Raw genomic sequence first — 16,493 nt, 5'->3', positions numbered from 1 at the left:
AAAGGTTTAATTTAAATTGCAAATATTATCTTCAAATAAAAATATATTATGCTTAAAAATTATGAATTCAAGAAAAATTATATTTATTTTTTGTTTATTTTAAAAAATGTATATTTTCCACAAACAGATGAGAAAAGCTAGCTTAGAGACTATAATGTCTCAATTGTTTATATTCCTCTTTTTGTTATCCTTTAATCCAGGACTTTATCCTTACTGTAGGAAATATATCAATAAATTATTACTTTAATGGAAATATTTACAAAATGTTTAATTTTTACCAATTCAACCACTCAATAATTATCTCTAATTAAGGTGGTTTCGTTCAAAATTTGACCAGTTCTGGTATCCAAATTTAAGTAATCAAAATTTACAGAGGGAATCTGCAAGACATTAATGGGCACTACCGACTTTTTTAGTAAATAGGCTTAGGGTATTAGGGCTTAGTCAATAGGCTTACCCACAATCAAATCTTTTACTCTTTATTTTTTGTCATTTTATTTTTTTATCATTTTATCTTTTCTTTTTACATCTTTCCACTATTCACAATCTTTAAGAGAATTTTCCCACATGATTTCTCAGGCTTTGCCAGAAAATAAGTGTTCAAAGAGCAAAACAATAAAAAAGCTCTTGGTCTTGGGTCATAATGTAGACATAGACAGACTAAAGTTGGACTACTAATCTACAGAAATACAGGGAGGTACAGTTTAAGCATCATTCATTTTAAAACGTGATAGAGAATTTAAAAAGAAATAGACTGTTATTAAATTTTTTTTCTCAGAAATGTTTAATAACAACGATACAGGGTGTTAAAGTTAAGAATAATTATTTGTTTACTTATCACAACTTTTAAACTACCAGCTCAATTTTAATTAAATTTCGCATGCAGATTATTGTAGTGAATTGTCAAATACTGATGAAGCCAATTTTTAAAAAAAGTGCCAGTGGCGTAACATACGGAGGGACTGGGTCCTTTTTTGCCTCAAATCTGCGAGGCGATAAAATATTGTTTTACAAAAAGTCAACGTTGATTTTATATTTCCGTTAAGCATTGTCTAAATTAAGTCATAAGGCAAAAAAACAAAATAATTATTAGTTATTTTGATACAATCACCATTACTTTTTTGTGCATATTTTTGTTATATTTTAGGCTTTTAAGTTCTATATGGATATAAGATACAATCAATTAAGTTGACCACAAATTAAATTTTTCTTATGAAAAGAATTTTAGAGTTTTTATGCATAGACAGGTTACAAAGGAAACTATAGATAAACATTTTACATTTTTATAGGCATATGAAAATTGAAGGTATCTATCCAATCAGAATTAATTTGCATTTATCTCAGGGCCTCATATTGTTCTCATTCTTGGTACTTGCTTGGTAATCTTCTTTAAATAATAATATTCAAGCGTACTAATATGTAAACGTAAGCAAATAGGATTTTAATTATGTTTATTAATACTCATTTTGTTGCAAGGATTTGTTAATTAATTAAAGATTTAATCAAGGCATATTATAAATTGATGTTAGCGTGTTAGCGTAAATCACACTTAAATTTGTTTTTGTGATGTTAAATTGCAAGATGAAAGCTGTTCTGGTAAGTTTTTTTTAAGTACCTCTTTAGGTCATATTTGTATATAAAAAAAAGGAAAATGTAATAAATATGTAACTTTATATACAGAGTGGCCCATTACATAATATACAACTTGGCTTTGAAAGGTTTAAGCCTTTCAAAAGACAAAAAGCATTGCAGCTCCTTATGATAGTAATAGTAAACTAAGGATTTTTCAACAAGAATGGGCATCAAATTGCACCGCTTAAAAAAGAGCTGATTGTACCCTAAGCCCTAAACATTTTTTTTTTAAATTTGCTATTTTTGCTAATTTGCAAATTCTCTAAGATCATGCTTTATTAACAAGTGCTTATAATTTAAAAAGTAAAAATTCTTAACACCTTTTAATACTTTTTAAACAGGTAAATCGACTATTATCTAACCAATGTAGGGATATATAGTAGTTAGTACCTTTTTTAATTAAATATAATTTATCCCCTATTTGTACTTAAACGACTAGAGAAATGTTTCTTTTGTTTAAAAGCCGTAACATAAAAATCTGACGTCACGTATGAAAGTGTCGATACATCGCAGTGGCGCATGACAAAATAGAATATATTAAAAAAAAACTCTTTGTATTTAAGGCAGTGAGGTCCAAAAGTAGCTTTATCCAATTTTCACTTTTGTATGTAAAAACGCTGAGTGTGACCGTTTTTATTATCTCTGCATAACCCTAAAATATTATTGGTACCAAAATGTATTTTATCCCTTATATGAAATGTTATATTTTTTTAAAACTCTTGTTATCCCAGTAGGCATTTGCAGCAAAACTCGCCTTATCCTATCTATCAAAATTTGACGCCGATTCACGCTAATTTCTTGAGAAATTAAAAGATGGTGATAAGGTGCTGTAGTAATATTTTGAAGTGAATTGGCTAGAACTCAATAAATTGCAATAGTATAAGGAGGAACTCAAGAATAAAACAAATGAGGAAGACTTAAATAAAATACGGATTGAAGAAAGATATGTTAATAGTTTAAATCTTTGTATTTCATTTTAATGTTGTTTTAATCTCTTGGTTTATTAGCGCTTTTTCCTTATTCATTCTTTTGTAGAAAAACTATTTTTATTTATTTTATTTAAGTAAATATATCTAATAATTTGTGATTTATTTTTCTTTATCTTTATCTTTATAAATTCAGCTATATATGTTTACCTAACAGATTAAAAGATGCAGCTTTTATGCGATTTTCCAAAATTTAGGTTTTTGAATAAGGTGACTTTTGAAGCTCACTGCCTCATTTACTTTAACCACAAAATACAAATAGTAGTTTATCTATCGAGCGAGAAAATCTTGGTATTTTTTCACTTTAATTTACATTCTTTTTTTTTCAGTTGCTCTGTGCCTTTACCTTTCTCCAATGCCAAGCCAATGACGAACCTTCAGAAAATGTAAAACTAGTACTAATAGATGATTCTCCTCAAAAGTTTGAAATCGAATCCAACAAACCACAAAATTACTACGTAAAAGAATCTCATAGTGATGATGAGTCCTATCATAGTGATAGTGATATAGTAAAAGAATACTATATTAAGGATAAGAAATCTGATAAAACCAGACATGTGAATGTTGATGTGACAGTAAAGCCGCCTGGAAAATATGATGATAAGAGTATTGAAAAGAAAATTGATGTTAATGTTAAAATTAAAGACTCAAAGTATAATGAATATGATAAGGAGCGTGACAATGCTAACCCAAATAATTATAATATTACTGTAAAGGTTCATCAGCAACCACTTAAGAAAAAAATTAAAGAAAATGTCCTTGTTAAGTTAGTCAAAAAAGCTATAAAATATACTGGATAGCTTCTTATGAGTTGACAATTTTTCAAAAAATAGCGACGATCAATTTTTATTAACTTTTTAAAATGTGTGAAATTTACTAATTATTAATTATTTGCAAATTGTACCCCAAGTAAAAATCGCGATTAATAATTATTTTAATAATTTACAATCTCACCAATGTAATCATTATGTTCAAAGATGAAGCAGCTAATTCAAAGCCACATACTAGCACAGTCTAACAATGTTGAAATCTATATACTTTGATACTAGGTTAAACGGAAGTAACTTTTTTAAAAGTTAATACTAGCTGATATTTGAAAGAAAAAGTAAATAAGATTCTTCACAAGTAAATTTAATAATATAAATATATACCGGATATTTCATTTAAAAATTTTGAAATATTGCGTATTTAATTTTGGTAAATTTAAAAAATGTTAACAATCATTGTGTAATACAAAAAATGATAAAATATCACTGCCTGTTTTTAACAGATATCTTTGAATCACTGTGATACAATTTTTGTAAGTCTAGGTTGTCCGTAGTTAGTTAAAAAAAATTTAAACAAACTCTCTAAAAGGCCAAGAAAAAAACATTAATTACGTGAAAACGCCGTATGCAAAATTAAAAATTTTATACCAAAGTAAAGCTCTATTTATGCGCACTTATTTTGTAAAACATTATACTGCTTTATAATAATTTTTTTGTAATCAGCATATAAAAGAATGTTTAGTTTTTAGATTTTTGGCGTACAACTTTGCTATAGAAATTTTTGCTCTACGTCGTATAGTTTAAGCGTTATATTTGCTGTATACCTTGCTAACGCACCTTGTATAATTCTCACCTAATTATCCAGCCTAAGTTTTCTAACTACAAAAGCAAATGTCAAGTGCTTCACGAGAAATACTTTAGAAATAATATTTAGCCTCTATGATCAATCTGTTCTTTAAAACGCAGATACTAAGATGAAGAAGCCTAATGGGTCTTCCTACTACTATTTAAAATGAGATGGTGTTACCTTTTCAGGTCGGTACTAATAAACTGAGCTTGTAGTTTAATATGATCACAAAGAATATTATATTTAACAATGTTTTCATTGAACGACTTATGTCTCTTATATACGAATATAAACAAAAAAAAGTTCATTTGATTAAGTTTGTGTATTTGCTGCAGTTACAAAATACATACGGTGAACCTCTTAATTAAATTTTATTATATACATGATATCTTTTGAAAATATGGTAGCATCATCTTGTTAAAATTGAATTATTTCCTTTGTAAGAATCTATTTATGTATGTTAAATAGCGTAACTTGAATAAACAAATAAATAAAGTAAATGACTTTATATTGTTTTAATTCTCGTATTTCCTATGCATAGGTACCTTAGCCAAAAATGTAATTATTTCACTCACACAAAGTATTTATTAAGTCCCATAATTTATAATTTATTCTTGTTTAATAAACGAACCCTGTATTTACCGAATATTAATCATTATTTAAACCTGTTATTATCCTTTGATTGTAGGTTAGACAATTCTGTTGTTAAATTTTAAGACATGGCAGTAATGGTAGAAGTGATATGATGTAATGAGTTTTTAGTTTAGTTGTCAAATAATAAATAAATATTAAAAACATAAAAAAAAATTAAATCAAAATAAAGATAACGTTAGAGTAATCAGATTTTATCAACTAAACTAAGTGATTTAAACAAATAACAAAATTAAGTCGTAAGCTAAAAAAGTTTTTGTTTAATGATTTTTCTCTTAACAAGAATGCAGCTTTTAAGCCTTTTCAAAATATTTTAACATATTTAGATCCAAAATGCTGCCATTGATAGTTTCTATATGCATATATGGGTGCCTGCAATTAAGTGGACACTATTGGTATCTTAGGTATCTTATCTAAGGTATAGGGTTGAGTAAATTATAAAACTAGTGAGATTTTTTCTGCTGATTAAAATAGTAAAAGCAAAAAAAATTGAACATCGCGTTTTAGAGAAAATGTGAAAAATATAGTTTTAATTAATATAATTCTCTGTATATCTTTACATAAATGAAAAGAAAATAATATCCTTAATAACAAATTTTTACACTAATAGCTTAAACCTAAAAATTACAAAGTTATAGCGATATTAATAATTTTGCCAAGTTAAGGCAAGTTTACTGCGAACTTTTTGAGAGCAAAACAAATAAATCATTGTTTGAATAATAAAATGACAGAAGCCAGGAAGATCTAATAAAATAAATAAATATTGACACTTACACCTTAGCAAAGCTTGTGATTTTTGTAAAATTTAAATATGTAAAATGCCTTTTACGCATATTGATAAATGCGTAAAGATATAGGATAGAGCGCTAGAAGAGGTTCCACCAGTAAAGAATCCAGACACGTAACTTGCTAAACCAAAGATATTTTCTACTTTTCTTACAGAAAATTTTAAAATAACAAAATCCTGGTTAACAGAACTAAATGAAGAAAACAATTTACCCATAGTAAGCGAGGATTTCGACATTCCTATTCTAAAGTTCATATGGAAAACCCAACTAGAGATTTAGCAAGAGCTTACGGTGTGAGCTTAGACCAACCTATACAAACGTTGTTATCAGGTGATAATGAAAGAAGATTTGTTTTTTGCAAGTTTTGAAGCAAGTGATAATAATTTAAACTGAACAATTTGGAGCGACGAGGCTAACTTTTGAAACAACGTTATGCTTAACCGTAAAAATAAACAGGGTCTTTCCCCATATAGTGACCCCCTTCTACAGGGGTTAAGTAAAAAGTAAAAGAAACATTATGTTATATTTTTGGGGTTTGACTTAAAATTTTTGAATCCAATGTCAAATTTTTTTTTTAATAATAAATTTTAATAGATGGTCAGTTTTTTCTTATAAAACATCCTATTTATATAACCTCATAATTAAAAAGAGCCGAATTTTCTAATTTAAAATATATATGGTTTAACTATTTTTAACTAAACCTATCTGCACGGTTGGGGCCCAAACTTTTACAAAATAACATACTGAAGATTTTTGTAGGCTGTCCATTGTTAGTATTTCCCGTTTATTAGAAAACCAATGATTTAGAAGAAATTATTATTTTGTCGTTTTGTAAGATAAATAAATTAAGTAGAAACAATAAAACCATAAGTTCTTAAGACCCCTGTTTTATGATGGCACTTTGACCGGAAGAAGATATGTCTTGGAGCGCTGTAAGATTATTTGAATAATGTTAACTTGGAGAGACGGCAAGAGAAATCAAGCACCTTTATATTAATTAAATGACGTAAAAGTATTACTCAATAAGTCACCAGATCTAACCCTTTTCGACGTTTATTTTTGGGGTTACATAAAGAAAGTGTGTAAAAAAAATACTGAATCGTTGATGAACTTTAAACACATATTAGGCAAATAATTGGATCAATAAGTGGAAGATCAGTCTTGAAAACTACAAGACGCGCACTTAAGTATGCTCCGAAATGTACTGAATAAGATGGCAATATTTTTGCTCATTTATTGTAAATTAAATACGTTTACTTGATGTTATTTCTATATTTTAAAGCCAACTTGCCTAAATTTGGTAAAATTATTAATACCTCTATAACTTTATTTTTAGGTTTAGGCTAATAATTTAAATAATCTTTTTAGTAGGAAGATTATTATCTCTTGAATTATGTAAAAATGTACAGGAGATTCCATTGAATAAAAGTAAATTTTTCATATTTTCTCGAAAAGTTTATGTTAATTTTTTTTTCTGTTTTCACTATTTTAATCAACAGGAGAAATTCTACTAGTTTGCTAATTTAACTGACGCTGTAAATTTAAATATTAACAAATATTGTTAAAAATTAACCAATACTCACATGAATAGTTTCTATAAAAGTTTTTTTTCTTGTTTTCGGGTACGTCGAGTTTATTTTTAAATCGGATATATTTTGACATCAAATGTAAAGATGCAGGCTGTCGCAAAAAAAAGGCACGGGAATTTTTTTTTTAATGGAATCTCCTATATATTTTTGCATTTTCGGATTCTCCGGAAAATTTTAGACATGTTTTATGTATAGTATATAATATTCCATATCTATGTTCAACTGCTCAAATAGTTCTAATTACATTATGAATGCAATCTTTAGGGTAATCATGGGTATGTGGCTTTTCTTTCTAAATTTCGCTTTTGACATAACCCCAAATATGCCAGAATAAAAAAACCAGAAAAAGGTCGTGTAATTCAGGTGGCCAATCTATTGATCCACATTTGCCTATCCACTGGTTTAGGAAAACATTATCTAGGTATCTTCTAATAATTGTCGCCACAGTATTGCAATCAACTTGTCTAGTAAAAAGTCATGATAAAGTTGTCCTGTTAAAGTTCCCTTTAAAAAATAGAATTTTGACAAACAGTAAAAGAACTGCATTAGGCATAATACATAAACAGACATTTTATCATTGGCATTTGAAAATTATATTATCACATTGAGCAAAAAGCTTTTATCTGGATGTTTCGCTGTAAAAGCAATGAGGAAAAAACTAGGTCAGCAAAAAAAATGGTCAATGTATTTCTTCTTGTTTGACTCCTACTTCCTCCTAATCCCTACTCCATACATTCACCTTTTCTTAATTTTGAGAATGACTTTCCATAAACCAGTATAGATATTCAGGTGGTCAGTATCTAAAATTATGCCTACAAAAAATTGCTTCGTCTGAAAAACATATTTGTTTCACTATTTAATATCAGTTCTTTCGGTCATAATGAGGCAAAACTCGTTTCTGCGATCTGGAGAATTTTTAAGTACCTCTTAAATAATTGTATTCTATAAAGGTGTTACTTTTCCTTCTTTAATAATTTTGTTACAGTCGCTCTAGAAAACGTGTTATCCAAAGCGAGCTGAGTACCTACTTGAGAGGCTTGGATTTTCGTGTAATGAAACAATAATATCTAGTTTTTTTACCAGGAACGCCGGTCCTTCCTAGTCTGCCAAAATCTTTAACAATTCCAGTGTCTTTCCCCTTTGCCTTTCTAGTGATCGTTGACTGACGTGTCTAAGGATAAAAAAAATTATCCCTTATTAAATCACAATCCTGTATACGTATGAATATAAAATTTATTGTAGTTAAATTAAAGACGAGTTTCCAATATTGATTTTACAAAAGTCCATTTATTCCATTAATTTTAAATGAAATCTGGAATGGGAACTATTTTTAATTCAGTATATTAATTGCGTAATTAGAATCGTCAATATTATAGAAATGATACTGCCGTAATTATCTAGAGCTAACAACCGCTAATTATCTACCTATTAAGTTTTATATTTATAAACCAACTACTACATCAATTTCTGTAATATATATTATTAACATTTGAAATTTATAATATGTAGGTTTTTATTATAAAGCGTGTTTCATTTTAACAGTTGCTATGAATCTATCATGGCAAACAAATTTTGGAAAAAAAACAGAATTTTTAAATAGCCATAGATATAAGATTTATAATACCTTTTAAGTATTTTGTAATCGTTGTATAGCTCAACAAATTTAATTATTTTTTTTTAACGGGAAGAGAAATTTATGTATACAAAATTATTTATTAAGATTAATTTTATAAACTCTAAAATTAATCGATAAAAAATAATGAATGACTCCTACAGAATAATAAAAAAAATAAAATGCAATTTATTTATATGGAAGGCATGGCCTGAATTTAAAAATAAATACAATCAAATCAAATAAATTACATCTTTAGCGGTGTTCCTTTATTATGGAGTCTATTAAAGTAATTAGAAAAAAAAATGTACTCTAAGTTACAACATTTACTTAAAATAAATTAACACGTTACGAGTCTAAAAAAATATTGGTTAGCACTTATGGTAAAAACACCTTTTTTAATATAAATTTAATAATTTATTTATAAAAAACAAAATAATGAATAGTATAGTGAATTCTAAGATCGATAATTAAAAAAAAAGATCGATCTTCCTTGATAATATATAAAGACACTCCCGATTTATTGCCGGAAGTTAATATAATGAAGCGTAACAGTTGGCGCGCGAGTAGGGTTTTCATGGGAACCTTTCTCTTTTGGTAAATTAAAGTTTTTTAGTAAAATATTGAATTTTGAATGACTTTTAAAAAGCATTCCTTGGGCCCTACAGTAACTAGCATTAATACTTGTTTTTATATAGAATAATATGTTTTATATAACAACATTATTTCTTAAAAGATATTATCTCTTGAAGCAACCAGCCAATCAGTTGGACATCAATTTATCTTAAAACCAGAAACCATTAAAAATAGAGCCTTTCAAAATTCGTCTGTGCTCCACCGATGTGTAAAATATCGACACATAAATTATGCGCAAGTCTACAAGCACAAAATTTTCAAAAATTACAAAGAACTGCATATTCCGCAACACAAAAGATGAAGGAATTCAGAAAATAATGTGTTTTCTTTGGATGCATGCTGCGTCCAGGTAGTGGACCGGGTAAATCGTCAGAGTAGTTACAAAAATATATTGGGGGTGGCCCGACTGGCGGATTGTAGTATGGTCTAAGGGCGATTTTCAGCCGGCCGCCTGAGTGACGTAGAATGGCTTTTGCGCCCCCCAATGCGAACCGAAGAAAGATGAAACTAATCGGATGAACACGGTGGATGAAGATTGATTTGAAAGTATTCGCCAAATTTTAAACAATAAGTCTTATTTTGAATTTGAGCACTTTCTCTACTTAAATATATATTTAACATTTTAAAGTTAAATTAATTTTCGCTTACAAGTTTTCGTTACGCTGAAATATTTATATCTTATAAAATTTCTATAATTGTATAGGGATTTAACATTTCAAACTGATTACTAAACAAGCAAAACAAAACAAAAATTAATCTTCAAAAAATAATTTTCTAAAAAATATGTTTCTATTTTTATTGATATAAAAAACATACAATTTAAACAAATTATTAAATTGATTATTATTAATTTTCGAACAAAATACGAATAATATAGATATACCTAATCGTGTAAATTATATGTTTGATTCTTTTTTTCTTTTTGTTTAACCTCAAATGAAAAAATGTTTAATTGAATATTTAATTAGAGTTATATTTACGATGTATATTCTTTATAAGATTTAAAGACAATGCATTTGATCTAGTACGAGAACAAGAGAGAGTGCGATGATATCTAGAACCGACGAGAGAATATAAATATTAATTTGTTGCAGTAAATATCCAGGCTGTTGTCAAAGTTTTCAGGTTGTTTTCAGGTTGAGCCATTTATTTTATCTGCTTGTAGTACTTGTCAAAAGTAGTTGATATACCAAAAATTACCTAGCTATATAAGAGTTGCATAATAAAAGAAAGATTAACACATAAAAAAATTGAAAAAATATTAAATGTTAATAACCACATTTTTTAATATTCTCGTAAATCTCGTATTTCATGTAAATTATTATCATTTTTTGTTTACTGTTCTTACTGTTTATCAAAATGTGGGTTATTGTATGGTTTTCAGTAGACACCAGTTTTTTGTTGCAGCTTGTACAGACACGTGGATTTGCCAGGCAAGATTGTATTTTCATTAAACAAATATATAACTTTTAATAATATGAGGTAATTATCTTATTAGGAAATTTTAATATAGGTAATGTTTGGTATATTAAAATTTTTTACGAGTTCTACAAGCTGTTAAAAAAAATAACCCCATAAAATAATCTAAAGATTTTCAATTTTGCTTTGTAATAATTTCTATAGGAATATAATAGTCTCAGCAAATCTTTAAAAGAATTTAATTAAACTTAAAGAAAATAATATTGTGGTCAATACTAACCTTCATACTTATTGTCCCTATGTTAAAAAATGTATGAATCTTTTTTTGACAGATACGATCGATGATACATGAATCAATATGTATGTACCAAATGAGTAATAGAAAAGAATAAACGTGTATAGCTGAAAGAAATGCTAACAGATCTTTACTATGAAGCCGAATGATTTAGATGTGCTACCAATTTTTTAATAGATAAGTGGAATAAAATAAAAATTATCGTGACATATGACTCCAAGCCATTTTCGAACAAAACTGAAACAATATTCACTCTAAAGGAACAGTATTAACGTATTTTTTAAATTTATTTACATCTCTTTCAGACCACTTTTCTACTATATACAATTAGGGGAATCGATCACTATGCATAGAGAGGTGCTTAAAGGAGAAATGTGGCAATGCGGACGTATGCATTTCGTCTACCCTGCTACTCGCCTACTTCGTAAGGAAAAGTATTTGTTAAAAATTCTTTTACCATAACCTTAATAGAAGCAGGATAGCCATCTTGTTGAAAATAGACTGAACCCAGGTCTAAATCAGGAAAAATTTGTATGGCAGGAAGAACTTGGTTTTGCAGCAGCTCAAGGTAGTTTTGAGCGTTTAAAGTACCATTAATAAAACATGGCCATATAATATGGCCTCCCAAAATACCAACTATAAAATTCAATTTTTCAGAATACTGAATACGAAATTAAAAACTTCTATGCTTATTATTTCGAGAACAATGTCGAACAACAGAAGAATTGGGTTTTTCATGTAATCGGAAAAAAAGTTAATCTGAAACTAGAATATTTCGTAAAAAGTTTTACAAAACTTTATTCTTGGCCACTGGTTTTCGGGAAATATCTCTTAGTATTGGAATACTTAAAATATATGTACCCATTTTTTTACAAATACAGGTAACAGTTTTTTTACCCATACCCAGTTCCTCTTGAAAACTTCTACTTGATTGTGTTAAATTCACTAATTGAAAGAAAATCCCTTATTGTACTGCCGGATTTTCTCATAAAACCATTTATAAATTTGAACTCTTTCGGAAGGAGTATTAACAGCCATATTTCATTTCATTTCATTTATTTAAAATCCAAAAATTTCTTTACATAAATTTATAAAATTTATATAAAAGTAAAAAATAAGCACCTAAGTAACTTAATACTTGTATTAAGTTACTTAGGTGCTTGTTACTTGTAACTTAATAAATACCATTATTAACGAATTTTATTAATTCTTTATTAATTAAAGTTCTTTAAATGAATGATTGAAGCAGTCAAAAACCCAAAAAACTTGAGTTTTTTACTGCTTAAATTATTATATTATATATATATATACAGTGAGAGCCAAAAGTCCGGAATAAATTAATTTAAAATTCAGGGGTATGTTCAAAAAAAAAAAGCTCGGACACGTCGATTTTTATTTTTAACTGCGGGTTTTCTTACTATAATTTTATGTATACAGGGTAGTCCAAAAATAAGTTATGACCATCAACTTCAATTTTTGAAATGGAAATACCAATTTTTTATTCTGTATTCTTAAAGAACGGAAAATTCTAGACATATTTCATGTACAATGTCCTCTACCTATCTTCATTTGTTTTTGAGTTATTGACAGTTGAAGATCGGCATATTTGCACTTTTGACATGTTATAAAATCCAAACGGTTCCAAAATCCATCTTTCTTGCCTTATGTTTGTTAGATCTTTTAATTTTATACGAGTTTAAAATGTCTATAAACTTTTCTGTGAATTTGTGAGTTAAGTTGCAAAAGTTGTTGTAAATTGCTAAGTCTACATCTGTTGTTTTTGAATTAATTAAAAAAGTTAGTAAGTACTAATTAGTCATAATCTATTATTTGATACGTATTTTTTTGTGTGTTTTGAATTTGCGTCACTTACGACTCAATTTGTAGCATGATCGGATACTGATCAGTTATGTGTGTATTAAGGATAAATGACTTAGCCGATAGGTCACTCTTACATTTTGCAAAAAAATTGTCAATGCAAGTTTCGGTCTCATTTTCCATCCAATTTCGTTTGTATTGAGTAAGTTTAAGTTAATATCCCCAGTAAAAATTTAACAATACTCCCTTGCATTTATTAAAAAGAAGTTTTCTAAATCATCAGTAAAATAATTTATTGGAATTGCGGTTTATAAACCGCAGTGAGACCAAAAGTAATACGATCAAGGGAAAAAACAAATCGGCTGAGGGTTACTACAGAAATTGGCAATTTATGTGTTAAGAAAGTAACGTCAATATTAGACCTTATGTATACTATAACACCATCAGTTTTATTATAATTGCCTTCATTGTAAAATAGGTTGTAGCCGCGAATATAATAGCAATTGGTATTATCAATATTAAAAGTAAAAACCAAAATATCACAAAATGAAAAGTCAAGTTTTCTATAAGCAAAAGGATATCATCAAAATTATGTTTTAAACTTCTTATGTTGAGTTGTAAAATATTTAATAGTATTAATTTTACATTTATTTCCCTGGATAAATGACAAAATCTAAAAACTGACCAATATAATCACTTTGGTCATTCAGATTGACTTTGGAAAAGCTCTGGAACTAACCAAGGTCTTTGATTATGAAACGTGTTGAAGTATCAATGCAATTTTAAATTCGCAGCAAATCTGTCTCCGATCTTATCCAAAAGTGGAGGTTTTAATTTTTCTTTAGTTCTCTAGCACCTTAAAATAGCGTTTGCAGAACTGATTCCCCTTAGTTCCCTGCTTCTTTTCATGAATTTAATCTTATTTAATCTTATTTAGTATTACGATCGTTTAGTCACAACATAATAGGAGCATTTACGTTTTTTTCTAGATGATGGCTTCCTATTGCACTATCGGCTGCTTATTATATTAATATCAAGCTTCCATATTAATAGAGCTTAGGATCTGTGTAACTATCTTTGTGGTATTTGTTCTTTTTGTCTTGAAACCCCAGTAATAATCACGTTGTTTTCCTTTTCTCTCTTTTCCTGGACATTCAGTCTCGCTTCAAGAGACTCGACCTTTTTCCTGCTTCATACATTTGATTTTGTCAGTCATATTTCTTATTTGGACTTTTTATTCATCGAAACTATCTAAGATATATTGTACTAATTTTTTAATTTCAGCCATTTCCTATTTGATGCCTCTTTTAAAAGGACCAAGAAATTCAGAAAGAAGCTCCTTCATTACTGCCCTGAGTTTCCTTTCATCCATATCAGCAATTATATCCTTGCTGTTAGTATTACTTGATGGCTGGCAACAACTAATAATTTCCTTTTTGTGTTATATGCGTTTTGTAACTTTAGCACAGCTCGGATGGAAAGCGGAGTTGCAATGCTCGCAATGGACAGATTCAACAACATTTTTTACAAAATTTACACACCCTGTCGCTCATGACTATAAATTTTCGTCTTTCTGGATCTAATGAAGAAAACCTCGTAAATAGCCTCTTTTCTTAATTTGTACTGAGTTTTCAAATTCCACTATAAATTCCGATTCGTACACAACCAAAATAAATGTATTTCACACAATGGGATTCCTAACACCGAGAGCAATTAAAATGATATTTGGTACCTTATAATATAGATAAGCTTTGTTTTTACTTGGAAGGCTCTGATGCACTTTTCACAGGATTAACCGCGATTACTAATAATTATCTCGAGATGTAATATAGCGTTAAATATCACGCGACTTGTCTACATAACATCGATATAAAAATTTTTATGGGCAACCGAGTATGTCTATACAAAAACTACAATATTTGAAGAGCAAATTATTAGTCGACTTAACGGGTGTGCAACCTGGATCATAGAATACCTTGAATACCTTAATTAATGATATTAATTTTAAGAAAATTATATCGCTTTAAAATTGAATGCGTGCAGTCATATAGCAAAATGAGGCTACCAATATTTATTATTAGTTTATTTACTATTTTGTTATTTTTTTTGTCGGATTAGAAAAGAATAAAAAATGTTACGTTTAAAATCATACAATTTTTTTTTATTACCACGATGAGGTCAATTTATTATTTAATAGGTTATTTGTAGGGATGATCGACATTAACTGTAGCAATGGATGCACTGACTTAAAGTCATTTATTGGTCATTTTAAATCTACCACGTAAATAACTTGTCTAAATATCGATTATTCCTACATACGTATCTTTATTTAACGTTTATTTTACCTTGTTAAATCGGTTTTCATAAACTATCTATAAACCACATCAAAAAAAGTATAATGTTTGGGTTCAAAAAATTAAATAGAATTTTTTTATAAAAATACTGAGCAGCACCATAGAAAACAAAACACTCGTTTTGCCAAAAGGAAGCTAGATAAACGAAAATTATCTAGGTTTGTATGTATTATGTATATCTCTAGTTATTTTTATTCTGAAATAACCACACATGTTACTGGAGGTGTTTCTTATACCCGCAAGTGCTATATTTTAAAGAAGCATAAACTATAAAACAGCTGATCAATAGATACATTACGTAAAATGTATTTATAATGCGGCGATACAACATGCCCATTTAAATCTCACAAGAAAACTTGACCGTCTAATAATTCTTCATATTTTATAATAGCGTAGTTTTTCTAAGATCTAGGAAAGTTGCTATGCTTATCTTAAATATTTCTCGCACAATGCAATTTTTGAATAAATTATATCCAAACTAAACAAAATAATGTTGACATCATAATATATTATTCAGGCATCAATTTTCATGTAAAAAGACTAAAAAATATATATCTAGAGCAATTTTGAAACTTATACAAAATGAGTTTTCAGGAACCGCATGAATCGATTATAGGAAACCTACAATTAGGCAACATCTGAAAATTGGACGATATAAGATATGGAAACTCGGCTAAAATATTTTCACGATGGCGACGCTTCGTAACAAATTTTTATTGATTAAAAAGCAGCTTTTCCCCAATTCTATGTTCAAAACAGGACATGATAATTTAACCGAATTAACTCTTTTAATGAAATAAATCTGATAATAATTAAATAACTTATTTGTTATGTATAGAATAGTTCACATATGCTTTTCTTAATATAAGGAGCATGTGAAGCATTTTGTTCATAATCAATGAACAGCATTTTTTGTCATGCTGCCTTCTTTATTCATAAGATGTCTTCTTTTTTCTTTCGACAAACAAACGATTTTGTATTTGTATTTTCTGATCCAGATGATGTTGTTTGTATATGAGCATTAGAGCACAGTACGCTTTTTCAATTTTGCTGCCATATGTTTATGGAAGTGAAGAATCAAACTTTACTATTAAGGTCA

At 28.2% G+C, this 16,493-nt stretch overlaps 1 protein-coding gene across 1 annotated transcript; it reads left to right on the top strand.

Moving 5' to 3' along the window:
• The first annotated feature begins 1,563 nt into the window (after window positions 1-1,563).
• On the top strand, window positions 1,564-4,721 carry LOC126743893 (uncharacterized). Its single transcript, XM_050451146.1, has 2 exons — window positions 1,564-1,596; window positions 2,948-4,721. The coding sequence occupies exons 1-2, from the start codon at window positions 1,567-1,569 to the stop codon at window positions 3,416-3,418; spliced, it is 501 nt and encodes a 166-aa protein (XP_050307103.1). The 5' UTR covers window positions 1,564-1,566; the 3' UTR covers window positions 3,419-4,721.
• Window positions 4,722-16,493: the final 11,772 nt, after the last annotated feature.

Source organism: Anthonomus grandis, chromosome 13 (assembly GCF_022605725.1).
Source record: "Anthonomus grandis grandis chromosome 13, icAntGran1.3, whole genome shotgun sequence".
NCBI lineage: Eukaryota > Metazoa > Arthropoda > Insecta > Coleoptera > Curculionidae > Anthonomus > Anthonomus grandis.
The sequence above is the reverse complement of the archived record's forward strand: the minus strand, read 5'-3'. Positions and strand labels throughout refer to the sequence as shown.